The sequence below is a fragment of the Myxocyprinus asiaticus genome, chromosome 50 (assembly GCF_019703515.2).
Source record: "Myxocyprinus asiaticus isolate MX2 ecotype Aquarium Trade chromosome 50, UBuf_Myxa_2, whole genome shotgun sequence".
Taxonomy (NCBI): Eukaryota; Metazoa; Chordata; class Actinopteri; order Cypriniformes; family Catostomidae; genus Myxocyprinus; species Myxocyprinus asiaticus.
In genome coordinates, this window is record NC_059393.1 from 16669972 (window position 1) to 16697711 (window position 27740).

At 37.9% G+C, this 27740-nt stretch overlaps 2 protein-coding genes across 2 annotated transcripts; both read right to left on the reverse strand.

The window, feature by feature from the left end:
- Positions 1 to 463: 463 nt before the first annotated feature.
- Positions 464 to 13590, reverse strand: LOC127438900 (axonemal dynein light chain domain-containing protein 1-like). Its single transcript, XM_051694806.1, is given in 22 exon segments — positions 464 to 531; positions 534 to 595; positions 671 to 759; positions 1068 to 1190; positions 1454 to 1522; positions 4044 to 4134; positions 4202 to 4404; positions 4484 to 4577; positions 5876 to 6092; positions 6187 to 6421; positions 6545 to 6623; positions 6941 to 7109; positions 7196 to 7295; positions 7902 to 7912; positions 8830 to 8930; positions 9754 to 9810; positions 9896 to 9981; positions 10069 to 10174; positions 10266 to 10369; positions 10494 to 10558; positions 10561 to 10674; positions 13494 to 13590. Coding segments are annotated over 22 exon segments (2340 nt in total).
- A 3455-nt stretch (positions 13591 to 17045) lies between these two features.
- LOC127438994 (ras-related protein Rab-3B-like) lies at positions 17046 to 27093 on the reverse strand. Its single transcript, XM_051694966.1, has 5 exons — positions 26952 to 27093; positions 25468 to 25692; positions 20261 to 20379; positions 20048 to 20172; positions 17046 to 18319 (listed from the first exon to the last, which is right to left on the reverse strand). The coding sequence occupies exons 2-5, from the start codon at positions 25690 to 25692 to the stop codon at positions 18135 to 18137; spliced, it is 654 nt and encodes a 217-aa protein (XP_051550926.1). The 5' UTR covers positions 26952 to 27093; the 3' UTR covers positions 17046 to 18134.
- Positions 27094 to 27740: the final 647 nt, after the last annotated feature.

Below are 27740 nucleotides of genomic sequence, written 5' to 3' on the forward strand. Positions count from 1 at the left end.
CAATTTTTCTTTGTTCTTCTACTAATTCCATTGTTGTTATAAGGAATGGACATTTTCAATAGTAAAATGTAATTATTGATATAAAAAATGATAATTTTTACTAGTAAGAAGTACAGTAGATAGCTGATTTGTTTGGAATTCCAACTAGTATGAAGATAATTATAGATATTTATAATTGTGTTTAGGACAGGATTGAATGACATTGTGAAATTTTACCAGTTAAAATGAACTTTTTGATATCAAGAATGGGTCTGCTGCAAGTAATGGCGTAATCTTTTATAACAAGAATTACTGTTTTTCTAGTGCAAACCTAATTACTGATATAAAGAATGAGCTATTTTGCTAGTATTTTAGATAGTGAAAAATGTATTATAGAAATCTATCATTCATATCCTGCACATGATTATATATCAGTTTGGCTTGCTATGGTCTTATCCATTTTATTAAGTGAAATGATGTTGCTTTATCTGACACACTTACCCTTAGTTTCCACACTGGGCCGAGCCTGTAGCTGCATCTTGTCCAAGCTGTCTGGAAGTCTTCCTCTGCCTTTAAAGCCCGTACCTCTGCACTGATCGCACGAGGCTCAACCTCTCTGAAAAAATACAGTTTATATAGAGAAGGACCAAAGATCCCATTAAAGAGAACAATTTACAGCACTGATACTTACAGAAGTTTTTGCTGAAGAGTTCTGACTGTTTCTAAAGCATTGAAGGCCTCCTGGGCATTCTCAGTGGGAGGAGATGCATCAACTTTGGTCTAGAAAAGAGTATTGATGTTTAACCATAAAATCAAGGATTTTAATTTCACAAAGAGACTAACTAATATACAATGCTTTGTGTGACACCATAACCTGAACTGTTAACCGCAAATATTCCAGGGACAAACAGGTAAATAATTTGATTTGTCATAGGGACAAATTGTGTAACTATATGGTGCAAATTACAGTTTTTATGGCTGGTAGGAAATATTTATGGTCTGTAAATGTTCTGAAATCACACTCTTGGCAGGGTAGATAAAAGTTTATTTTGGACTGCTCATGTGGAGACGGATACTGTTACACTCACCCCTATGAGCTGGATTGTGTCCTCTCCCAACGTCTGCTTAGTGATAATGCCATCATGACCTATTAGGTTGATGACCAAATGGTCTTTCTGCTCCCTGCTAGCCTCTACAACCTGGTCTTCCACCTGCAGTGGTGATACGGTAACATTTCATAAATCAAAGTCTAAATGACGGGTTGAGACAAATGTTATTTGGCACTAACTATTAGTGTGTCTTACAGATTTCATAATTTATTTAGGTAATAAAGCTAACTACATGGATAGCGTTCTAGCAGGGTCTATGGAGTAACCACGCAACTGGCCAATGGAAAGCTAAAGTAACAGCTTATAGGAAAAAAAAGATCATTATATACATTTTTATCTCTTTGGAAAAATGTAGGTCCACTGACATCTTTTATATCCAACGGTTGTTCTTCATCCTCATTAGATTGAACAGGTAGCTCTGGTTGTTCCTCCATCTAACAACACAAATATGTTTGTAAAAGATTATCCACCCATCCATTCACCCATCCATCCATTCACCCACCCACCCACCCATCCATTCACCCATCCATCCATCTATTCACCCATCCATCCATCCATCCATCCACCCATCCATTCACCCATCCATCTATTCACCCATCCACCCACCCATCCATTCACCCATCCATCCATCTATTCACCCATCCATCCACCATCCATCCATCCACCCATCCATTCACCCATGCATCCATTCACCCATCCATCCACCATCCATCAATTCACCCATGCATCCATTCACCCATCCATCCACCATCCATCCATTCACCCATCCATCCACCATCCATCCATTCACCCATCCATCCATCCATCCACCCATCCATTCACCCACCCATCCATTCACCCATCCATCCATTCACATTATTGTGTAAACAGGGTTGGGGAGTAATGGAATACATGTAACGGGATTACATACACCACCGGTGTATTCTTTATTATAATTTTTTTCTTTTTCACATTTTAGAATAATAGTAAATTCATCAAAACTATGGAATAACATAAATGGAACTATGGGAATTATGTTGTGACTAAACAAAATCCAAAATAAATCAAAACTGTGTTATATTTTAGCATCTTCAAAGTAGTCACCCTTTACCTAGAATTTGCAGACATGTACTCTTGACATTTTCTCAACCAACTTCTTGAGGTATCACCCTGGGATGATTTTTAAACAGTATTGAAGGAGTTCCCATCTATGTTGGGCACTTATTGGCTGCTGTTCTTTATTATTTGGTCCAAGTCATCAATTTCAAAAACATTTTTAATTAAATTTTAGTTTTATTATGAAATAAATTAATATGGTGGCACAATTATATTTTTCTCTGCAAAACTAATTTCAAACATTTAAGCATACGCCTTCAGATCAAAAGATTTTTAAGATCATGAGAAACATTTCAGGCAAGTGTTTCAAAACTATTGACCAGTAGTGTATTTAAAATACAAAATATTAGTAACTGTATTCCACTACAGTTACAATTTAAATAATTGGTAATTAGAATACAGTTACATTCAAAAATTTGATTACTGAAGAGATTACTTTGCATTTTATTGTCCTTTGTTTCATTTAATATTTAGTCTATTTAGTTGGAAAACATTTATCTGTATAAATGATGCGACCCGAGGAACATTTAAACAGCGGTGAAACACTTTCATTCAGTTTCATTCAAACGAGCAGACAGAGGGCACTTTTACACTGTGTGAAACATTTTACTCAATGAGTGAAAAGGTGGACATGATGTCTTTGAGAAAAAGGATGTGGTCGTGTACAATCTGTGGGGTTTTTAAGTTTGGAGATACAGAAATAGTTAGCCTTGTGTAAATTGTCATATGAACATTTAGCTTTATGCTAAGCTAAACTGCTATTTCTAGCCCTTTTACATGCACATGTAACCAGCCATGATTTAAAAAAAAATTTTTTTATCAAGAATAGCCACGTTCGATCATTCATATATATTTTTTTCTCTCTAGTAAGACCTTTGATGTTAGGGCAAAAATATACTGCTAAAATCTTATTCTTGATGAGAATTTTTTAAAATGTTTTCCTGTAAAAAAGATATTTAAAAAAAATTCTGTTTAAAACAAGATACATTTACTTTGCATAAGATATTTAGGCTTTTTTTCAGAAAATGAATTTTTAATATAAGTGTATTTTACTGTACTGTACTGGCAGATTTCTTTCACTTGTTATTTACTTGTTTATAGTCAACAAGTGAAAATCTGCCAGTGCTGAAGAAGTAATCCAAAGTATTCAGATTACATTACTGACATTGAGTAATCTAAAGGAATATGTTACAAATTACATTTTACATGTATTCTGTAATCTGTAGTGGAATACATTTTAAAAGTAACCGTCCCAACCCTGTGTGTAAGTTAAAAAAGTAACATTACTATACTTGTAACTTCCAAAAAGTGATCTGATTTAATAATGCATCTGATAGGGGGCCTGGGTAGCTCAGCAAGTATTGATGTTGACTACCACCCCTGGAGTCACGAGTTTGAATCCAGGGTGTGCTGAGTGACTCCAGCCAGGTCTTCTAAGCAACCAAATTGGCCCGGTTGCTAGGGAGGGTAGAGTCACATGGGGTAACCTCCTCGTGGTCGCGATTAGTGGTTCTCGCTCTCAGTGGGGCGCATGATAAGTTGTGCATGGATCGCAGAGAGTAGCATGAGCCTCCACATGCTGTGAGTCTCTGCGGTGTCATGCACAGTGAGCCACATGATAAAATGCGTGGATTGACTGTCTCAGAAGCGGAGGCAACTGAGACTTGTCCTCCGCCACCTGGATTGAGGTGAGTAACCACGCCACCACGAGGACCTAGTAAGTAGTGGGAATTGGGCATTCCAAATTAGGGAGAAAAGGGGATAAAATAAATAAATAAATAAATAAAATAAAATAATGCATCTGATTGCCACACAAGGAAGACCCATTTGATCATGTTGAGAAGAGGGACTGCTCAGAACCTGAAGCTTGGCAGGTTGATACAACTCATTCTCAGTGTCATTCTGAGTGGAACTCCTCCAGACTACCTCCTCCACAATGGCCTGACAAGAGCTGCAGTTAGGTGTAGTACATTTTTTGCTGTTTGATCTTCTGACAATACTGAGTTCAGTAATGTCACCTTATGATGTATTTGGAAAAGTAGTCCAGTTTCCCAGAAATGTTCCTAGCCTCTTCCTCCAACTTCTCAACAGACACGTCCACTATGACGTTTGGTTCAGGCATTGGATGAGATGCAGCTTCCTGGTCATCCGAATGGACTGGAATCATTAGTAACAGAAGGTCTACCATCCAACTAATCAGCAGAGTGTAAACAGAACTCACCTGACAACACAAGACAAGATCATCTGATATGACTTATGGTTTGGAGAGTGCATGAAAGATACGCAGACCTGTTTTGTACCTCTTCACGAAGCCTCATATTTTCACAGTCGAAAAAGTTTTCTTGAGAGAACAGCCATTCCTTCATTGTCTTGAAGACATCATCAATTTCAGTCCTGTCACAGAACAAACAAGGCAATTAGACATGGCTGTTCAATGAGGACCATCTTTTTCAGATATAAGCTCTGCTCCAAAACCTAGTAAGCTGCCTACATAGACAGAATTTTAAGGGGCCATTCACACAGAATGCATATTTGCATCCATCTGTGCTGTTTTTCAATTGCTTTTCTATGTAAACATGCGCTATATGGACGTCTTTGACTGTTGGACCACGTCTTGCTGTTTTTTCAGGGTTTTCGCTCTGGAGCGCTGCATTTTATTAGACGTCATTTGAGGTTGGTGCGAGACACCAGTGTTCTGTTACATTTATTGCACTGCATCTAGATTTTTTTTTAGCACAAGAACACATTTGGTCTGAATGGACCCTAATGCATTACAGGCACACACCCGATATGTACCTTTTTTGGGCCAAATCTTATGGCAGCAGCGCATGTATCCTTCACAGAAAAGGCAATACCAAAATTTATTGTGACAAGCTTATTGAAAAACTTAATCCAAGGTGTTGGATGAGTCTAGAAAATGTTGATTATAAATATACTTACATTTCATTAAATAAAATTAAATATAAATTAAAAACTAATTTAAAATGAACTATTTGTGTGTGTGTGTGTGTGTGTGGGGGGGGGGGGGGGGGTAGGTTTGGGTGGTTTACGAGGACAAATTTTTAGGTTACAAACTGGTAATTACAAGGGTATTATGCTATAAATGTGGTTTATGAGGACATTTCTAGTCACTAAATGATGCAGTACGTTTTTTTGAGGGTTAGGTTTAGGGGTAGGGTTAGGGGATAAAATCTATAGTTCATACAGTATAAAAATCATTATGTCTATGGAGAGTCCTCATAAGGATTGCCGCACCAACATGTGTGTGTGTGTGTGTGTGTGTGTACGTATTTTTATGCTTAAATATTGTGCAGTTAGCGTAGCATTATGCTAATGTTAAAATATTGGAATCTATTGTGTTGCGTCTCTCAGATGCTTCAAGTGAGTAGTGCTTTTTGTGTTTGCGTTTATACCATGCAGAGATGCTGCTTATGTAGAGTGTTTCAAATCAGTCTCTTATGAGATTCCATTTCAGTTAGGATGCTGCCTTAAGGGCTGTTCACACCAAACAATTTTTTCTGTCTGTCTTTGACCAAAAAACATGTCTCAATACACCAACGTTCTATTCAATTTGTTGTGCTGCGTCTAGCTTTGTTTGAACAGCCCCTTAGAAGGTAGCTACCTATGTAGGCAGTATATCGCAAGGCAGCTCACTGTGTTTTGGAACAAGGCTCTAATGCTCAAGGTCTCACTTGGAGTGAGGTTTCTTTTTGGCTCTCTCAAGTTCTGACTGTGTTCTGTCCACTAGCAGAAGAGCCTCCTTAGACAGATTTATCAAGTTACCAAGAGCTTCCTCCAACTGAAACCAATCATCTGAGGGCTGTCCATCTGGCTGTCCACTCATGGACTTGAGTCTTCTGGACCAGAACTCCATATTTTCGATAAGGGATATTAGCGTAGTATGGATCCCTGAATAAAAAAGCATGACCAGACATTGATATCCACTGGAGAAACCAAACAAGTGCTGGAAGACTGTGTGGAACCAAAGAATCCTGGTTCATACCATTTTCTCCACTGATACGGATTCCCAGTTGCTTGTGGAGCTCAGTGACGGACTTAGCCGGTTCCTTCATGGCCTCCTGGCCTTTGGGTGGCCCTCCATCTGAAGCAGGATGCCTCCTAAAGAGCTTTAGACAAACCTCAGTCCAGGACTCTTGTAGGTTTGTTAGCATTTCAAGTGTTTCCTGACCAGACACTAGGCCCTCCCCTCTGTAACGCTCACACTTCTCTGTCAACACCTACAGTATATATGGATAGACATGACTTTATAATTTTTGCATTTTACATTTCAAAATTGGAAAGTAGTACAATTACAAAAAGATTTAAAAACAAGAAGGATAATGAAAAGACAAGAAAAAAGCTTTGCTAAACAATGACCACTGCTTTAAGTCAAGGGACAGCTCCTCTTCTGAAGACTTGTCAACTTTTATATTAGGGCCACTTTTGTAGAGCAAGAGAATGAATAAACCAACTCTGTAAACAAAACAGTATGTCAAGCCACCATAATAATCACTAAACATGACATGCATTTTAAAATACATGCATACATACAATATATTTATGCAAAGCTTTAAAAAGTTGAGCAGTTTATGCAAATAATACATTAAATAAGTAAGACACTTTACCATTGAGGGGGCACGATTTATCAGTGGACCTGATATTGAAGAACTTATACCAACATTCACACTTTTTCAATGAATTGGTTCTAAAATATTAGTCAAATGGATTATCAATCACTGATCAATTCCCTCACTGACCTTATCTTGTCCTCACAGTACTTGTGCCACTTGACAATTATAGTGAGGACAGATTTAATGTTCTCGCATTGATTGCTTTCAGCCTTTCTGAGGTTCTCCATAAAGGTTGTCAGTTTCTCTTTCCATTGGTCAGTCAACTCCAAGATGTGGTATACATCCTCACAATCCTGAGAGGAAAATGAACATGGCTATAAATGTTGGTCTACACATCACAGTACCAATGTATTTGGCTAGATGAGGAAAGAGTTTGTAGCTTTGCTGTTAGGAAGACAGTAAATTGATCTGCAGTCTTGGCCCACATCTGCTCACTAATATTTAGCCATCTGACAAGCTGGAGTTTATTTATCTTTATCATCTGAAAAATATGTACAAGACGTTTAGACAGACATATAGTATAAATCAATGGACTCTATTTTTGTGAGAGCGCAAATCGCAGCGCTATGTGCAACAAGCACGCGCTACATCTTATCCAATTTTAGAGCGAGCGCTAATTCTAAGTGCAATTTTCATGCCAGCACAAAGCGCAAGTGGGCGTGGTGGGAGTGTTTGCATTATCTGTGGGTGTATGTGCACAAATTGTGGGTGTATTGTATGTTAATGAAGTGAAAAATAGATCATTGCACAAAGACATTTCAAAAGCAGATCTGTTTTCAACAAAAAGACTAAATTCTGTACCTATGTTTACAGTCTGGAGATTCCACCAGCAGCTTGAAATAAAGTTCATGTCCAAACTCTGAAAATATAGTGGAACATCAAATTATGTCCCTGATTATCAGAGTTGTAGCCGTCTTATGAAACAAAAATGTATGAGATTTGTGTTAAACTATCTATAGGTCATGGTTATTTTTATTATTATTATTATTATTATTATTATTATAATGTTTATATTTACAATTGTATTTATGATCTAATTTGTATTGTTATTTTTCCACCTGTTGTCACAGAGTGATCTTTAAGTCACTGTAAATGGTACTGGTGAAAGAAGTTGGAGAGAGTAAAATGTTTGGATGTGGTATGATATTTTGACCACTTCGTTATTTTGATTATATTTTGATTTCGTTTGAAGTGTAATTTGAATTTAGAAATATTTTTTATTCTTTTGTGTTTCCATAAATTAATTTAATTGTTCAAAATCTATATCGACCAGTAGAACTGAAGTGTGTGCAATATCAATACAATCACTATTAATACTAGCCATGATTTGTGTGTTGGTAGATGAAAATTATTAATAATACATACATTCCCTATAATTTAATGGAGTGTACATCCAAATCCTGACAAAAATCATGTTTTCTAAGCACATAAAAGGAGCGTGTCCGTATTTCTATTATTCTAATTTATTGCATACAGTCCATTTACACTACCAACTTCTTATGAATGTGCTGTCTTTGTTTATATCCCTGGTGCTTGAGGGAATGGACTATATAGGATGCAGACTGTTCAATATCCGGAGAAGAACCTAAGAAATAAATTGCACTTGACCCAGCCCATTAGCACTCTGCTTGCGTGATTTTGCCAAACCCACTTGCGCCTAGACTTAGCGCATGCTTGCATGAAAATACCAAAACTTCATGGCCATGCTCATTGACTTTGCGCTTATGACTTATGGCATAGCGCTGCGGTTAGCGTTAGCGCTCCTAAAATAGGGCCCAATGTCTCCATCTGATGTTAAAAAACTACAAACAAAACAAGTTTGTGATTGTTTATCAATAGAGCTGTTCAGTTCATAGCCCAAAAACTCAACAATTTACGATTAGCATTTTCAAACCATAGGTTCCCTCTGAAATTTCCATTGGGTTTTTAGAAAAGCAGTTTTCAATATATTTTATTCTAAATACCTGTAGCATTGCTAAGCAGTTATTTTGGTTACATTTTAAACATTTTAAAACATTCGGTTAGCTCTTGGAACTCTTGATTGACGGCAGCTTTTTCCAGCATATTGTCCATCACTTTCATTAACTGCATTACCTCAAGCTGACCACTTGGTTTCCTGGAAGTTATATAGAAAAAATGACATGTTATTGCAAAGAGATTGTCTATTTATCGTATTCACATTTTTCCTGAACACGTAATGTTCCACGATTCGTAATGGTAGCCTGTTTTCTTTTTTCGGTCTCCAGTGTTTGCAAATGTTTTTATTGGGTAATGTGATGTTTAGCGTATTAAAGAGTCGGATGGCCATCTTTTGACAGGACCTAACCGTCCAAGTGGGTCAATGACATGAAGCAATGTTACACTGATATTATCAACTACTTCAAGTTATGAAAGCCAACAACTGCAAAAGTTGAGCCTGAACTCATTTTTACTCCAACTAGCACTTAAAATGGTTGTTGTCCATCTGGATTGCTAGTTTCGGTTACGATCACTGCTTCTTATGGAGACCGGAACCAGAAAACAGTCCAGCGGCAATCAGAATCATCATTATGCTGCCCAGTGGTTGCTCAGGAAAACTGGCATAAGCACCTGATTCATATTGCACAAAACATGGCAAGCACTTTCCGAAAACAAGTGAGTGGAGTGGTGGTGGCGTAGTGGACTAAAGCACTGAACTGGTAAGCAATAGGTTGTTGGTTCAATCCCCACAACCACCACCACTGTGTCCTTGAGCAAGGCACTTAACTTCAAGTTGCTCCAGGGGAATTGTCCCTGTAATAAGTGCACTGTAAGTCGCTTTGGATAAAAGTGTCTGCCAAATGCATAAATGTAAAATGTAAAACAACAAGAGGTTAAACAATGTTACAAAATTTCCATTAGACTAGACAATAGACATGCATAGAGCACTTATGATGAGCAACAATCTTTCAAAGACTCACATTGATGGAAAGACTCTTAACTTCTTCTCATCATCTTCTAAGAGAACTGTGAATGTGCTGTAAATCAAATGTAAATAAGTCAAAGCAAAGAACTATATAAGCATTAGAACAACATATTCTTACTATAGCCAAACTCACTTACTCGTCGTAACACTGCAATCCTTTCAGACCTCTGTTTTTTATGATGTGATATTCTTCAGGGATTAAAGTTTCCAGTGAACTCCTATCCTTTAATCAAATAGATAACATGATATTGTAACCTACACAAAGACATAAAGAATTAAGCATCCACTTTTATTCACTTTCACATGCCACTTGCTTTATGACTCCTTGAGGTTTTGCAGACCCTTGTTCAGCCACTGGTGGAAGAGGCACCCGATCCCTCTGAGATACTAAGGCATCACATAGAAAAGATATGTCCCTGTTCAGATTCAAACAAAAAGTGAACAACAGGCTTTGTTTCAGTGTATTATGTATATATGTATATGTTATGTGCCATTATTCATTCCAACCTTCCAGCTCCAGTTAAAGAGGTCGGTTGTTTGAGAAAATATTGGTATTTCTTGCGAATGGAAGAATGGTGCCACAGTGGATCAGGCCGATGTAGTAAACAAAACTGTTGCAAGAGGCAAAACTTCAAAAAAAATAAAAATAATTTTTTAACTATTGATGCCAGTGTCATTGGGGACATTAAGGTGTAGGTGTTAACAGGATAATTTTTTGACTGAAGTGGCACAAACCTTGAAGTTTTTTGGAGTTTTGTTTAATTTGGGGGGTCCCAGTATATCTTGAGGACATGTAGTGAGGTGAGAGTTAAAAGGAGCTCATCTGGTATTAAATAATTATAAACTGGCTGCACTTGCAGGCTGCTTTTTTCTTTTGAAGGTGTCCTCTCTCTCAACTGAGGTAGCTTTGCAACAACTTGACAAACAAACATTATAGACAAGCAAACAAAAGAAATATTAATTTGAACAAAGGAAAAAGTGACCTAGGCTTAGATAGACAGACAGACAGACAGATAGATATTTTTTATTTTATTTTTTACATTTAAAAATGTTGACAGTTTGAGTTTGAATAGTCTTGGCCCGTTTGAATATTACGTCAGTGTAATGGTGTATTCACGTCATGTCGAAATTACTATAGTTACGAGATGGCAACTCGTAAATTATACTGTAATCTGAGCTGTTCACATCCTCAGACTTCTTAAGTTATTTGTTTCTTAGTTATTTGTCACAGCTACAGGTAGCTCCCACTCGACCCGTCAGCGCAGGAGGCAGCTGCCCCTCGACCTGTCTTCACCACAGGCAGTTGCCACTCGACCTGTCTTCGCCACAGGCAGTTACCACTCGACCCATTACAGTCAGAGGCAGCTGCCTCTCGACCCATCACAACTACAGGTAGCTGCCACTCGACCCGTCAGTGCAGGAGGAAGCTGCCACTCAAACTATCATCACCATAGGCAGTTGCCTCTCAACCCGTTACAGCCACATGCAGCTGCCACTTGAACTTTTACTCCCTGAAACTGGTGCTGCTGTACTCAAGCTTCAAAATACCAGCGATAGGCTACTACACCAGACATGAGCGTCGCATAAAAAGCAAATAGCTCCCATAATAATCAGATGCATGTAACTGTGATGCAAGTAATACCCAGTCCACACCAGACACGTCCGTTGACATGACGGGATGCAACGGCTTGAGGCCATCTTCACTGTCAAAGTGAACATTCTAAATGACGCGCAGACAGCACAGACCAATCAGCTGTGAGCTCGAGAAGACTTCATCAGCGATTAAATCGGTGAATAACCTTTAGCATACTTTATTTTCAATGGAAATCCACGGGTATAAATATTTACTTATTATTGAATTACTATTGTAATGTTTGTTGCTAAAACCGTGTTTACATGTGGTTAGAAACAAAAGTATTTGTGAAGAGACCAGAAACTTCACGAGCTGGCAACAGTCGGATGTCATTTAAATAGGTACAAATACAAATCATGGCAGAAAGATTTACATGCATGATATATTTGGTAAGTATTATTTCAGATGGACGTGATAATAAACTGGCTGGAGTAGCTCTGCAGTGTGTCAGCAATAGAATGTCTTGGTTACGTACATAACCTCAGTTCCCTGAGACGAAGGGAATGAGACATTGTGTTTGCTAACGCATATGGGGAGTGTCCTCCCACACAACCTAATTGAAACCTCTCTACGATAATGCCAATATTCTAATATTCAGTCCAGCCCTATTAGGCGCAAAGCTGTTCACTATAAAAGCAGGTGCGCAAACACCATTCCTCCAAATTTTCTGACTGAGGGACAAGGAGCGCATCACTCGCACCTCAAAAGAACTCTGAGTGTTGTAGTGCGGCCAGCGTTCGCAATGTCTCGTTCCCTTTGTCTCAGGGAACGGAGGATACGTATGTAACCGAGACATTCCTTTACGACTCAGTACACTTGACATTGCATTTGCTAATGCATATGGGGAACAAAATCCCATCACGTCACACTACATGACATAACCTTCCAGAGAGGAAACATGACGCTGCAGTCCCATGGGACGATGACTGACATGAGTATGCCGCAAGTGAGTGACCCTCATGTTGGGCCAGGAGGGGAGTACTCAAAATGAATATATGAACTATAGTCATATAGTATGAAATATCCCCTTCACGAACCCAGTCGGGAAGGGAGTTTATTTATAATGAAAGTGCTTGTGACTTTATGGTAAAGTACAACGGCCTGAATGCAGGAGCAGGCGTGGGAGGCTGAATTGTCCCTCAGAATGAGGGCGATTCACAGGCGAAGAGAGGCGGAGAGATGTTCATCTGGAACACTGCAGGGGAAGCATAGAGTCTTCTCGCTGCCATGAAGATCCTGCCCGCTGACTCCTGTAGTCGATGGCAAAGCAGTAGAGGGCTTCTAGATGAGAGATGAAACGCTGTCTCGAAGGAAGAAAATTCTGAGGAACGGTGTTTGCCGCCTGTTTTATAGCAAACAGCTTCACCCCTAAAAGGGCGGGACTCAAACACCATAGCCAATTTTACAATATTGCCATTATTGTAGAGAGGTTTCAACTAGGTCGTCTGGAAGGACACTCCCCATATGCGTTAGCAAACGCATGTCAAGTTTACTGAGTCGTAAGGGAACAGGTCATCCATTTACTGTCGCAACGGACATTTCCAGTGTAGACAGTATCATTACAAGTAATGTGCTTTTGACGCGATGCTCGCGTCCGGTCGAGTGGCAGACCTCCGTGGCAAAAGATTTTACCCCCTCTCCAGTATGTGTTCACTACCTTTAACTGTTGAGGCCGCTGCCATAATGGTTCTTTTTATATGACGTCACGACTGGTAAGTTGGGGCTTTCATAGAATTCAGAGTTTACAACTTCTCGTAATTACGGTAACTCCGATGTGAATGCACAATAAGTGGATAACAGGCTGAAGGACTGTGCCAAGTTTGGTGGATGTTGCTTGAAAGCTCTGTGAGGAGTAATAATAAGAAAATTTGGTTTTAAGATTAAAGATTTAAAAACAAAATAAAAAAAAACAACTCTGTAGAATAACAGTATGTCGGCTTTGTCAAGCCACCATAATAATCATTAAACATGACATGCATTTTGAATTATGCATTAGTATATTTAGCAAAGCTTTAAAAAGTTGTGCAATTATTTTTACAAACAGTACGTTAGGATGCATTAGATTATATATTTTTTAATATTTTTAGATTAATATTTCTCACTGTTATTGACTAGAGAATGACTCCATTTCTTCATCCTGTGACTCTCTGGTTTAGATCCATCAGGAGAAGAAAGACTGGACTTTACGGACACCGACATGTTGAGGCAGTTAAACTCGCCGGACACGATTTGCATACGAATAACTCGGTAAAACGTCGATGTTTCCGCTGTTATCCAGGATTAATATCTCAAATAAAGGGTGAAAAGGCACTACCAAACATGACTTCCTAGTTCATTACAACACTGTAGCTAATAAAAGTGTTGCCTTGGAGGCGTCGCGTCATGTAGCGAACTTTCCCTTACAGAATGAAGCCCAGGGGACTGTCTAAAATACTTGAAAATACGATACTATGGCATGAAAATAATGGGCTATATATATAATACTTCTTGTTCCATCGCTAATGTATTTACTTGTGAACTGAAATGTACTTCAAATATTTATAAGTAGTCTTATTAATAAATAATTTGGTGGGTCAGATGTCATGGCAGGCAAACAAATGAGTGTTTTGAAGGTATAGGAAAGGACGTTAAATGTGGGCAAAGTTCATTTACAAGACCTAAGAAAAGATACATTGTGGTCTAATTACTAAGTTGTATTTATAAAAATTAAAGTTTGATGATTAGACAGTTGAATAAATCATACTAGACACCATATGAACAAAAGCTGAGGTAAGACTACAAAAATAATGCTAAAATCAGCCTAAGATGGTTTGCTGGTCTTAGCTGGTCGCTCAGGTTGGTCAGTTGGCTGGTTCTTTTAACTGGTTAGGCTGGGAGACCAGCTGGCCAACCAGCTAAACAAGCAAAGACCAGCCAACCAGTTGCTGTTTTCTTCAGCAGGGTTGCATCCACATTACCATTCGAGAAAAGATTTAGAAGTTAAAACTCCAAAGAAATTCCATTGAAAATCCACTACTCACCTCTAATACCAACAACCACTTACATAATCTTCAATAAAATCCACCACATTCAGTCTATAAATTTTCCCCTGATGATCGCATACACATATTTTCTCGTCTTTCATACACTGTTCATAAACTGTAAACCCTAATGTTGTCATCACTGGAAAAAAGTTGTCAAATTCTGGGCTCATAACACAAATATACAGTATATGTTCAACTGAACTTATTTATCTTAAAAATCAACAGACTTAAGATTGTAAGTGTTCATAACTCAAACAATTGAGTACAAAATTGAGGCTATGGGGATTACCCACAATCCCTTGCGCTCAAATTATTTATGTTTCCTTGGTCAAAGGGAATTTATGGAGGCATTTAAATAGTTGTTATTAAGATTTTATCGAGGTTTTAGCTCTTTTGTAGTATTATTTATATTATTTTGTTGCAAATAGCTGTTTTTTATGATGTCACCATTAGGGTGATCGGTGTCCCCTTTGGTCAAGTTGGACCCTGTTAACTCTATTCCAGTTCACCTTGTGCAAGTGCAACTGAAATACATGTATATATGCATTTTTGTGGGGAAATAAGTTTATTTAACGATTGACCTAGAATCGGTTATAATCTTTATTCAAGCTTATCTACATTTGAGTCAATTCAACTAAAATTATTAAATAGAAACAACAATATTTAAATAGCAAATCTGAGTTAAGTCTACTTGCATCTAGTTACCTTAACTTAAACAGTTAATTTAATTCTACTGTATATATATATATATATATATATATATATATATATACTGGCAGCCAAAAGTTTGGAATAATGTACAGATTTTGCTGTTTCGGAAGGAAATTGGTACTTTAATTCACCAAAGTGGCATTCAACTGATCACAAAGTATAGTCAGGACATTACTGATGTAAAAAACAGCACCATCGCTATTTGAAAAAAAATCATTTTTGATCAAATCTAGACAGCACCCATCACTCCAACACCTTATTCTTGAGTAATCATGATAAATTGCTCATTTGGTACTAGAAAATCACTTGCCATTATATCAAACACAGTTGAAAGCTATTTGGTTCATTAAATGAAGCTTAACATTGTCTTTGTGTTTGTTTTTGAGTTGCCACAGTATGCAATAGACTGGCATGTCTTAAGGTCAATGTTAGGACAAAAATGGCAAAAAAGAAACTCATCAGTCAATCATTGTTTTGAGGAATGAAGGCTATACAATGCTTGAAATTACAAAAAAACTGAAGATTTCATACAAAGGTGTACACTACTGTCTTCAAAGACAAAGGACAGCTGGCTCTGACAAGGACAGAAAGAGATGTGGAAGGCCAGATGTACAGCTAAACAAGAGGATAAGTACATCAGAGTCTCTAGTTTGAGAAATAGACACCTCACATGTCCTCAGCTGACAGCTTCATTGAATTCTACCCGCTCAACACCAGTTTCATGTACAACAGTAAAGAGAAGACTCAGGGGTATAGGCCTTATGGGAAGAATTACAAAGAAAAAGACACTTCTGAAACAGAAAAACAAAAAGAAAAGGTTAGAGTGGGCAAAGAAACACAAACATTGGACAACAGATAATTGGAAAAGAGTGCTATGGATCTTAACCCCATTGAGCTTTTGTGTGATCAGCTAGACTGTAAGGTGCGTGAGAAGTGCCCGACAAGACAGCCACATCTATGGCAAGTGCTGCAGGAAGTGTGGGGTGAAATGTCACCTGAGTATCTGGACAAACTGACAGCTAGAATGCCAAGGATCTGCAAAGCTGTCATTGCTGCACGTGGAGGATTTTTTGATGAGAACACTTTGAAGTAGTTTAAGAAGTTCTGAATTTCTTTTTTCAAATTGTAATAGTAATTTTTCACGTTATTAATGTCCTGACTATACATTGTGATCAGTTGAATGCCACTTTGGTGAATAAAAATAGCAATTTCTATCCATAAGAGCAAAATCTGTACTTTATTCCAAACTTTTGGCAGCCAGTGTATATATATATATATATATATATACACTACTGGTCAAAAGATTTGAAACACTTGACTGAAATGTTTCTCATGATCTTAAAAATCTTTTGATCTGAAGGCGTATGCTTAAATGTTTGAAATTAGTTTTGTAGACAAAAATATAATTGTGCCACCACATTAATTTATTTCATTATAAAACTAAAATTTTATAAAAATAAAAAAAAAGGTTTGAAATGGATGACTTTGACCAAATAATAAATAAAAGCAGCCAATAAGTGCCCAACATAGATGGGAACTCCTTCAATACTGTTTAAAAAGCATCCCAGGGTGATACCTCAAGAAGTTGGTTGAGAAAATGTCAAGAGTACATGTCTGCAAATTCTAGGTAAAGGGTGACTACTTTGAAGATGCTAAAATATAACACAGTTTTGATTTATTTTGGATTTTGTTTAGTCACAACATAATTCCCATAGTTCCATTTATGTTATTCCATAGTTATCATGACTTTACTATTATTCTAAAATGTGAAAGAAAAATATATTAAATGAGTAAGTGTTTAAAAACTTTTGACCGGTAGTGTATATATACATTTTTGTCAAATAATTATTCTTTATAATACTAATAAACAAGTAAATGCCTGAGTTAATAACTGAGACGGAGCATAAATGTAACCTGTGATTACATGTGATTTGTGCTTTTATTGTTACAAATTGCATCTAAAATTAACATTCACAACAATCTGTACAATCACTTTACACCCCAGTGCAAATCATCTGCAAATCAATATACACTGACAGCAAAGATACATCTATATATTCCCAGTATGAGCCAGCAGCATAAAAATAAATATCTACTCAGAGAAATAAAATGTAGCTGTACATAAAAATGTTACTGTACATAAAACACTCATACATAACAGCACTTGATAAAAATCCAAAGTAGGTTGTACATACACCAATCCACAGGGATTTGCTACTATTTTTTGAAAAATAAAGACATCCTGGCACGAATTCACAATATATTAATTTTCAAAGTTCAGCTCAAGGATTTAAGTGAAGAATAAATATATTTTCATTAAACTGAACATCACCTGACTATGGAATGTGCTGATTGAATGTCCAGTCAATTATTACACTTAACAGTTACATGTGGTTTCTGATATGTATGCTAGCTATAACAGGAATAATTTACTGTTTTATTTTTGTGTAAAATGTGATTCTTTTATTTTGTTGGATATCTAATCATGACAATATGTGACGATTGCTTAGTGCTCATATTCTTTAAAAGCATACTGTACCAGCAATTCAAATATGGAGTCCAACAGACAATGTGCATTTTCTTCTAATCAAATAAATAACCAGTGCATTTAAACAACCCTGTAAATAAAACTCAGTCAAATTCTGCATAATTTTGTGCCTGTGTTTGAGCTATGTACTGTATAAACGAATTATCACCATGTGGCCACCATTAAACTACTGATATATACTACACTTGATATATAATCCATAAGATTTGCAAGTTTGTGCCACAATAGATTGTGTTTTAAATCTAGTTTCGGCAGTGAACTCTGAAGTTCTGAGAACCACATAGGTTTGTGCTTTGCTCTATAGTGCCTGCTTTGAGTTTCCTATGGACTGTAGATTACAAGTGTGCTATTATTACTAAAGTACTTGACAGCTACAAACTAAAAGGTCAGTTCTGATTTCCACATAACAGAACTTCAAACCAAATAACATTGGATCCACTGCTGATGAGGACAGCTTTAAATCAGCAACAGTTCTGAGGTAGCTGTGGCGGCTTATCGGTTAGCCGGGTGGTTTTGGCACCAGTGACCATGGATGGATCCGTATCGACTCTTTCCGACATCTTCACGCAGATAATGTCAACTAAGTGCTCAAACACTTGTCTAACGTTAATATTCTCCTTGGAACTTGCTTCGTAGTATTCAAACCCTGCAAGAAAATTAGCATATGTTTTGGTCAACTTTCATTAATTCTGACACAAATAGTACATTTATTTTGTATTTTTATCTAAATCAGAGGTCTTCAGCCTTTTCCAGGCCAAGAATCCCTTAGGGTATTATGTATTATATAAAACTGAATGTTGCATTTTAAGTCTGGCCTAAAATAACATGCAAATAGCCCCATGTTATGTTTTTATATTTATATATAATGTACATACATTGTTATAATGCTTACATTGCAGTCAATAAAATAATCATTATTGATATACAGTCATTTACTTGTAAATTACATTGTAATTTTAATTAAAGATATACCACTGAATTCTGGGCTCTCTGTTGACATCTATGGTTGAAACATAAAATTGCAAGTTACTTGCTGAGGAACATTGTTTTGCTTTTTCAGTTGTTGTTATTGTCTCGCGCATGGTTGAGCGCTCAGCCTCTCAAAGGTTACTCTTTTGACCGTGAGCCCATAAGGATGCGTTCGACGCATGTGCACTACAACTGCTTTGTGATATTCTTTCAGCACAGCCAATGGCAGGCGCATGCACCGACTACATTACGCGCAAAGACGCGGACTGTCTGCTGTGTCTAAAAAAACTATTTTGCACGTGGACAGTCCTGATGAAACAATTTTCCTCATACATACTTCGCTAGACGTACCGGCATGGGGGAAAAAAATTACAATTTTGTTGAGCTGTCGACTGAGCTTAACTTGTACTGAACACAAAAAATTCCTTTAATGCTTGTGACTCAAACATGATAACCCAGGAAGTCGGCATGTTGTACAGAGAGTTTGAGTATCAGAGAATCGTCCATATTATGCCGACTCATCGACAAGAGTAATCTCCTATCTGATATTTTTACTTCCTGTGGCACGAACTGAAGCTTTTGCATCAGCAGTGGGAGACCCAGGTTTAGATCCTGCATTGATACCAGGGAGTAATGGCGTTCACATAATCAGTGACAAGTGGATTTGGAGGTAGCATAGATTACATTTTTACTCTGATTGTTAGGTTTAAGTTTGGGGTTTGGGAGGTTCAGTTAATAAAATATGCATTCCTCTGCACTGTATTACAGCCTGTACAGCTGAAAAAAAACTTACACCCTGAAAATGGAGCTCACACATGCCCATACACCCAACAACACTTACCATTTTGGCCACTGGGGGCAGTGTTTGACATTTCGGCAAGCACAGACTGATTACAGAAAGAGAAAAATCAACCCACTGTTTCTGATTTCACTGTGACCTCTGGAGACTCGGTAGTCACATTTTTTATTTATTTTTTGGTCAGATTAGACATTAGCCATTCTTTTCATTCAAACAGATGGAAAAAAATATCGATAGCTTATAGGAACAGTAATTGATTCTGTTACTTATGATAAAATAACTAGCCTCCTTTAAGAACGAGGTATACACAGGACTAAAAGCCTTTCCGGGAAATGGCATCACAGAGTTCAACAGCATTTTGGTGCTGATGTGTGAATAGAAGCAAAATGGATAAAAGATGGAAAGCAGTTGCATGTGTGAATAGCAGATGTGGTACAAAGGCAATCCGACAATTATACTGCAATTAAACGGGTTTCACGTGTAAAAGTTGCTAGTAATTGGTGGACCCCCTATGGAGTTCAGACCCCCTGTTGAAGACCTCTGATCTAAATGGTTTGAAAAGTCTAAACCAAGGAATCAGATGAAATATTGGGGCATATATCTTACCTAACTGGTCAGCTAAGTGTTTGCCCTTCTCGAAAGGCACCACTCTCTCCTCATCCATATCACACTTGTTTCCCACTAATATCACCTGAGCGTTATCCCAAGAATAGGTCTTAATTTGTGTTGCCCTAAAAGAAGACAATCATTTACAGCATAAAAACTGAAGCAGCTTAACTTTATTATCTTATCTCATTCTTGTAAACTTGTACTACTTACCAGTCCTGGACTGCATTAAAAGACTCTTCATTTGTGATGTCATACATGAGGATGAAGCCCATGGCTCCTCTATAGTAAGCTGTAGTAATAGTTCTATACCGCTCCTGTCCAGCTGTATCCTATAGATGACATCAACAACGCAGATTAACAAGATATGTAAAGTATGTCAAGACAAACCTTGGCTGTAAGTTTAAAATACTTTTAAAAGGTTATACAGGCCTTACAGTCAGATAGTCAGACCAAACTAAGTCAGGCAAGTGGTTGCTAGGACTAGCTGAGTGGTTGCTAAGATCTTATGGGTGGTTTCTATTAGTAAGGTGTTCTGGCTGGTTGTAAGTCAAAGCTAGACTGTATTAGCTTATGGATAGGTATTTCTAAAGTCTTCTGACTGATTGCTGGGCGCTGTAAGTCAATATACTGTAAGTCTATGAGATTTTTATGAAATTTCAATGGTTCGTTATGAGAAAACCATTCATTCAATCAGTTAGAAAAGACACAGAACAGTCTGAAGGTCTGTGCCAAGTTTGGTGGATGTAGCTTGAAATCTCTAGGAGGAGTTACAATGAAAATGTTTGGTCTTGGTTTAGGGATTTTAGAAAAACCACATAAATGTCCACTGTGTGGTGCTAAAAGCAAGTAAAATTTTCTACCTAATGTACACTATATTGCCAAAAGTATTCGCTCACCCATCCAAATAATTGAATTCAGGTGTTCCAATCACTTCCATGGCCACAAGTGTATAAAATGAAGCACCTAGGCATGCAGACTGCTTCTACAAGCATTTGTGAAAGAATGGGCCGCTCTCAGGAGCTCAGTGAATTCCAGCGGTACTGTGATAGGATGCCACCTGTGCAACAAGTCCAGTTGTGAAATTTCCTCGCTACTAAATATTCCACAGTCAACTGTCAGTGGTATTATAACAAAGTGGAAGCGATTGGGAATGACAGCAACTCAGCCACGAAGTGGTAGGCCACGTAAAATGACAGAGCGGGGTCAGCGGATGCTGAGGCGCATAGTGCGCAGAGGTCGCCAACTTTCTGCAGAGTCAATCGCTACAGACCTCCAAAGTTCATGTGGCCTTCAGATTAGCTCAAGAACAGTGCGTAGAGAGCTTCATGGAATGGGTTTCCATGGCCGAGCAGCTGCATCCAAGCCATACATCACCAAGTGCAATGCAAAGCGTCGGATGCAGTGGTGTAAAGCACGCCGCCACTGGACTCTAGAGCAGTGGAGATGCGTTCTCTGGAGTGACAAATCATGCTTCTCCATTTGGCAATCTGATGGACGAGTCTGGGTTTGGCGGTTGCCAGGAGAACGGTACTTGTCTGACTGCATTGTGCCAACTGTGAAGTTTGGTGGAGGGGGATTATGGTGTGGGGTTGTTTTTCAGGAGCTGGGCTTGGCCTCTTAGTTCCAGTGAAAGGAACTCTGAATGCTTCAGCATACCAAGAGATTTTGGACAATTCCATGCTCCCAACTTTGTGGGAACAGTTTGGGAATGGCCCCTTCCTGTTCCAACATGACTGCGCACCAGTGCACAAAGCAAGGTCCATAAAGACATGGATGAGTGAGTTTGGTGTGGAAGAACTTGACTGGCCTGCACAGAGTCCTGACCTCAACCCGATAGAGCACCTTTGGGATGAATTAGAGCGAAGACTGCGAGCCAGGCCTTCTCATCCAACATCAGTGTCTGACCTCATAAATGCGCTTCTGGAAGAATGGTCAAAAATTCCCATAAACACACTCCTAAACCTTGTGGAAAGCCTTCCCAGAAGAGTTGAAGCTGTTATAGCTGCAAAGGGTGGGCCGATGTCATATTAAACCCTATAGATTAAGAATGGGATGTCGCTTAAGTTCATATGCGTCTAAAGGCAGATGAGTGAATACTTTTGGCAATATAGTGTATGTTTTTTAGGGTTAATGCTCTATTGAGTTTTAAATCAACAAAACCTACCTCCCTTCCCTTAAACCTAAACCTAACCAATAGTGTCAAAAAAGCAAATGTGACATGAAAAACGCAATTGCTGAAGCAACCACGTCATTTTGTGATGATTTAATGATGCCTTCGGCTCACGTGTCAACTTGCGTACTCTTCTAGACTCATACCCCAGTTTTTCGCATGGCAAATGCAACACACTATCAGTTGAGCTACCACGCAATTTGATCGTGCCTGTTGTTGGTTATGTACAGTAATACAAACATAAAAATGTATTGCCTTACAGTCATATGCTATAGTAAAGTAGTTTTGATTTCATAAGATAGCATTGTGTGAGGAACAAAGTGAAAAGTAAGTGTTTATGAACTGATAATGTGCTGTTTTACTCGTAATTTTTGTGAAAGGGAATAAAAGATGTTTTTTTCTAGTGGTCATTTCACCAGGAAAGTGCTGCGATACGTCCAACGACCCACGTAATAAATCATTTTGAAAAAACCTAGGTACTGTTTAATAACATGATTCAATGAGATTTGGTTGAAAAAACTTTTAAAGGAGCCTGGTGGATCGGTTAGCACCTATTGAGCTGTTGTGCTCATGCGGGATACCAGGGTTCGAATCTGGCTGACAATTTGGTCCCATTCCCACTTTACCCTATAATTTTCACTATCAATAAATGGAAAAAAAAAAAAAAAAAAAAATTAAATATCTTTTTAGGTCTTTTACAAGTCTTTTATGTTGATTTCTAAATATAAGAAATTATGCTGAGTTTCACTTTGTCTATTAATCATATATATATATATATATATATATATATATATATATATATATATATATACACTATATTGCCAAAAGTATTCGCTCATCTGCCTTTAAACGCATATGAATTTAAGTGACATCCCATTCTTAATCCATAGGGTTTAATATGACGTCAGCCCACCCTTTGCAGCTATAACAGCTTCAACTCTTCTGGGAAGGCTTTCCACAAGGTTTAGGAGTGCGTTTATGGGAATTTTTGACCATTCTTCCAGAAGCGCATTTGTGAGGTCAGACACTGATGTTGGACGAGAAGGCCTGGCTCGCAGTCTTCGCTCTAATTCATCCCAAAGGTGCTCTATCGGGTTGAGGTCAGGACTCTGTGCAGGCCAGTCAAGTTCTTCCACACCAAACTCGCTCATCCATGTCTTTATGGACCTTGCTTTGTGCACTGGTGCGCAGTCATGTTGGAACAGGAAGGGGCCATCCCCAAACTGTTCCCACAAAGTTGGGAGCATGGAATTGTCCAAAATCTCTTGGTATGCTGAAGCATTCAGAGTTCCTTTCACTGGAACTAAGAGGCCAAGCCCAGCTCCTGAAAAATAACCCCACACCATAATCCCCCCTCCACCAAACTTCACAGTTGGCACAATGCAGTCAGACAAGTACCACTCTCCTGGCAACCGCCAAACCCAGACCCGTCCACCAGATTGCCAGATGGAGAAGCGTGATTCGTCACTCCAGAGAACGCGTCTCCACTGCTCTAGAGTCCAGTGGCGGCGTGCTTTACACCACTGCATCCGACGCTTTGCATTGCACTTGGTGATGTATGGCTTGAATGCAGCTGCTCGGCCATGGAAACCCATTCCATGAAGCTCTCTACGCACTGTTCTTGAGCTAATCTGAAGGCCACATGAACTTTGGAGGTCTGTAGCGATTGACTCTGCAGAAAGTTGGCGACCTCTGCGCACTATGCACCTAAGCATCCGCTGACCCCACTCTGTCATTTTACGTGGCCTACCACTTCGTGGCTGAGTTGCTGTCATTCCCAATCGCTTCCACTTTGTTATAATACCACTGACAGTTGACTGTGGAATATTTAGTAGCGAGGAAATTTCACGACTGGACTTGTTGCACAGGTGGCATCCTATCACAGTACCACGCTGGAATTCACTGAGCTCCTGAGAGCGGCCCATTCTTTCACAAATGTTTGTAGAAGCAGTCTGCATGCCTAGGTGCTTCATTTTATACACCTGTGGCCATGGAAGTGATTGGAACACCTGAATTCAATTATTTGGATGGGTGAGCGAATACTTGTGTTGTCTTGGCTGTGTGCTTAGGGTCATTGTCCTGTTGGAAGGTGAACCTTCGGCCCAGTCTGAGGTCCTGAGTGCTCTGGACCAGGTTTTCATTAAGGATATCTCTGTATTTTGCTGCATTCAGCTTTCCTTAAACCGTGACCAGTCCCCCAGTTCCTGCAGCTAACAGGTGGACTCCAATCAAAGTGTAGAAACATCTCAAAGATGATCCAGAGAAATGGGAAGCACCTGAGCTAAATTTCAAGTGTTATAGCAAAGGGTCTGAATACTTGTGAATACTTGTCAATGTGATATTTCAGTTTTTCTTTTTAACAAATTTGCAAAGTTAGCAAAAATCTGGTTTTTGCTTTTTCATTATGGGGTATGGAGTGTAGATTGATATGAAAAAAAAAATTAAAGCATTTTAGCATAAGGCTGCAACATAACAAAATGTGAAAAAAATTAAGGGGTCTGAATACTTTCTGAATGCACTCAATGTATATATATATATATATATACATACATACAGTGCATTCAGAAAGTATGCATGTATATATATATATATATATATATATGAACGCAACACACAACAAATGTATGGATGACACAAATAGGCCTGTCTGTACTCAAATGCCAGATCTTTCGTTTTGTTTTGTCCCTTCTGTCACCGGTTTCGCAGCAGCTGTTTTGACTGCGAGACTATTTTTAACCTCCATCCTCCATCAAATGATCAATCAATGTAGATTATGAATTGCTGCTTATCACAAATTGTGGTTGTGTTACACTTCTCACCCTAGCACTCATGTGCTCTACAAACTTTCTGCCTACCCCCCCACCCCCACCCCACCCTGAGGGGCCGCTTTAATTGACTATGACGATCTCTCTGTCAGTGAGCAGTATGGAGTGCTGCTTCCATGACAACCAGCATTGATGATGCATGTGGGGAAAAAGGCGAAGGTGCTTGCCTTCATTTTCACCAGAAAAAAGATGGCTCTCATTCACAGCCAAGTGGAAGGTAATGGTGGAACTTGTTTGAGGCTAGTGAACTTAGATACATTTAGATATGGTTTTAGTTTAATGATCCCCATTGCATTAAGACTAAAAACAATTCGGGACTAAAACAACAATTATTTTCAAAACAGCAAAACCCCTTTCAGTTGCCATTGAGACATACTGTAAACAACATTACACTAGGAAACCTGCTTTTGTAAAGCACTCACCCATATCTGGAGTTTCACTCTCTTGTCATTCCTATAAACTGTCTTCACCTTAAAGTCGATGCCGACAGTACTGACGAAGGAGTTGCTGAAGGAGTCATCTGCATATCTGAATAAGAAACTAGTCTTTCCCACACTGCTGTTGCCAATGATCAAGAGTTTGAACATGTAGTCAAAGTTTTGATCAGATCCATCTCTCTGTCCAAAGCGCTGGTCTGCTTTTGCCATCTGCCATGAGTGTAGAGAACAAGGTTTGTGAAGAATACAGACTGATCTCAACACTGATACTACTAAGCAAGATTATCTATTACTATTTTAATTTCATAACAAATTTCCAGATTGAATTACTTATCTTTAACAAAATAAATTACACACAAACAGACATATATATATATATACATATAGTTTATTAGTTTTATTAATTTAGTTTTGTAAATGATTACACAATTCAATTTGATGGAAATTGGTTATGAAATTAAATTGTGTAAATCTTAAAAATAGGCAAAAATATATTTTGTACTGAAGTGTACTGAAATAAATAAAAATAATAAAATATATAGCATATATTTAATCATATAAACAATAATATATATTCAATATAATATTAAAAATAAATATTATAAATTATTATAAATAATCACATCATCACCTTGTCATGAATTACATGTTGCCTAATTATCATTAAAGCATCTTAAATGATAAATAAATAAATATTATTTAATTACAATACATAAATACTATTTAATATACAATATAACAGGCTATGTATAAAATATAATATAATAGCAAAACGTTCAAAAATAAAAATTAATGATCACCTTGTCATGAATTATCTGTGGTCTATTGATCACAAAACATAAATTAATAAATACTATTTAACATATATTTGGCTATGTATAAAAATAATATAATACAATTTAAATAATAATAATAATAATAAATAATAAACTTACATTAAAAAATAATAATAAATAAATAAATTATCATTATGTGATGAATTAGCTGTGGTCTATTGATCATTAAAACATCTTCAATTATGCATAAATAAATACTATTTATTTGTTTATTTATTAATATATATATATATATATATATATATATATATATATAATGATCACCTCCTTATCATGCCATGAATTAGGTGTGGTCTATGTATCATCAAAACAAGTCTTGAATGATTCATATGCCAATTCATAATTTCAACAGCCATTATATTACACATGTGCTCTGTTTGGCGACAACACCTTTAAAGCATCACAAAACACAACAGGATGAGCTACAGATTACATTAGTCAGCTACAATTATTTCACAACCATAAATATCATGGCATAATCTGAGGGTGCTATTTTGAACATGTAAAACAATCAGGTGGTCATATAAACACAAGCTGATTCACAGCTGTCACTGAGACATTAACGGCCCCCTAAACGACATGCATAAATGTCAAGGAGCCGTCAATTAATGGCCATAGGATGGAAATGCTCACCTCGGATGAAAGCGGAGCTCGCTCGGTCCTTCTGTAGGTGGGCGTAGGACGGCTGCAGCAGCACCTGACTACGCGTGTGGAGTGAGGGGCCGTTCACTTACTAATCAAAATCCCAGCAAGATACGGCGCTACGTCAAAAAACGCCCGTCTAGTGCACGTTTACATAGAAAAACTATGCAAAAACAGCGTGGACGGAGGATGTAAAAACGCGTTCGGTGTGAACGGCCCCTTTACCGCGCTCAAAACGCTGGCATTTACGCACCTATTAACAGCTATAGTGGCTATTGACAGCGATTATAGAGGAATTTAAGTAGCGGATTTATTTGAAGGTGTGCAATGTACAGTAGAGTGGTGCATTGGCGACAATTAACGCGTTTTCAACGTTATCTGCCATGATCGGGACATTTAAAGGAACAGGCTATTCTGTGTTCAATACATGTTATACTCAGTCGACAGCATTAGTGGCATAATGTTGATTACCACAAAAATTAATTTGGACCTTTCCCAACAATCGAGGTTACAGTGAGGCACTTAGCCTACACTACAGTGGAAGTGAATGGGGCCAGATTTTGGTGGGTCTAAAGGCAGAAATGTGAAGCTTATACTTTTATAAAAGCTCTTACTTTAATTCCTCCGTTGAAACTCCTGCATTATTTGAGCTGTAAAGTTGTTTAAATCATCGTTTTTACAGTCGTTTTATGGCATTACGTTGCCATGGCAACAAAGTTGCAAAATCGGACATATCTTTACCCAGAAAAGGTTAGTAAGTGATTTTATCAAGCTAAAATA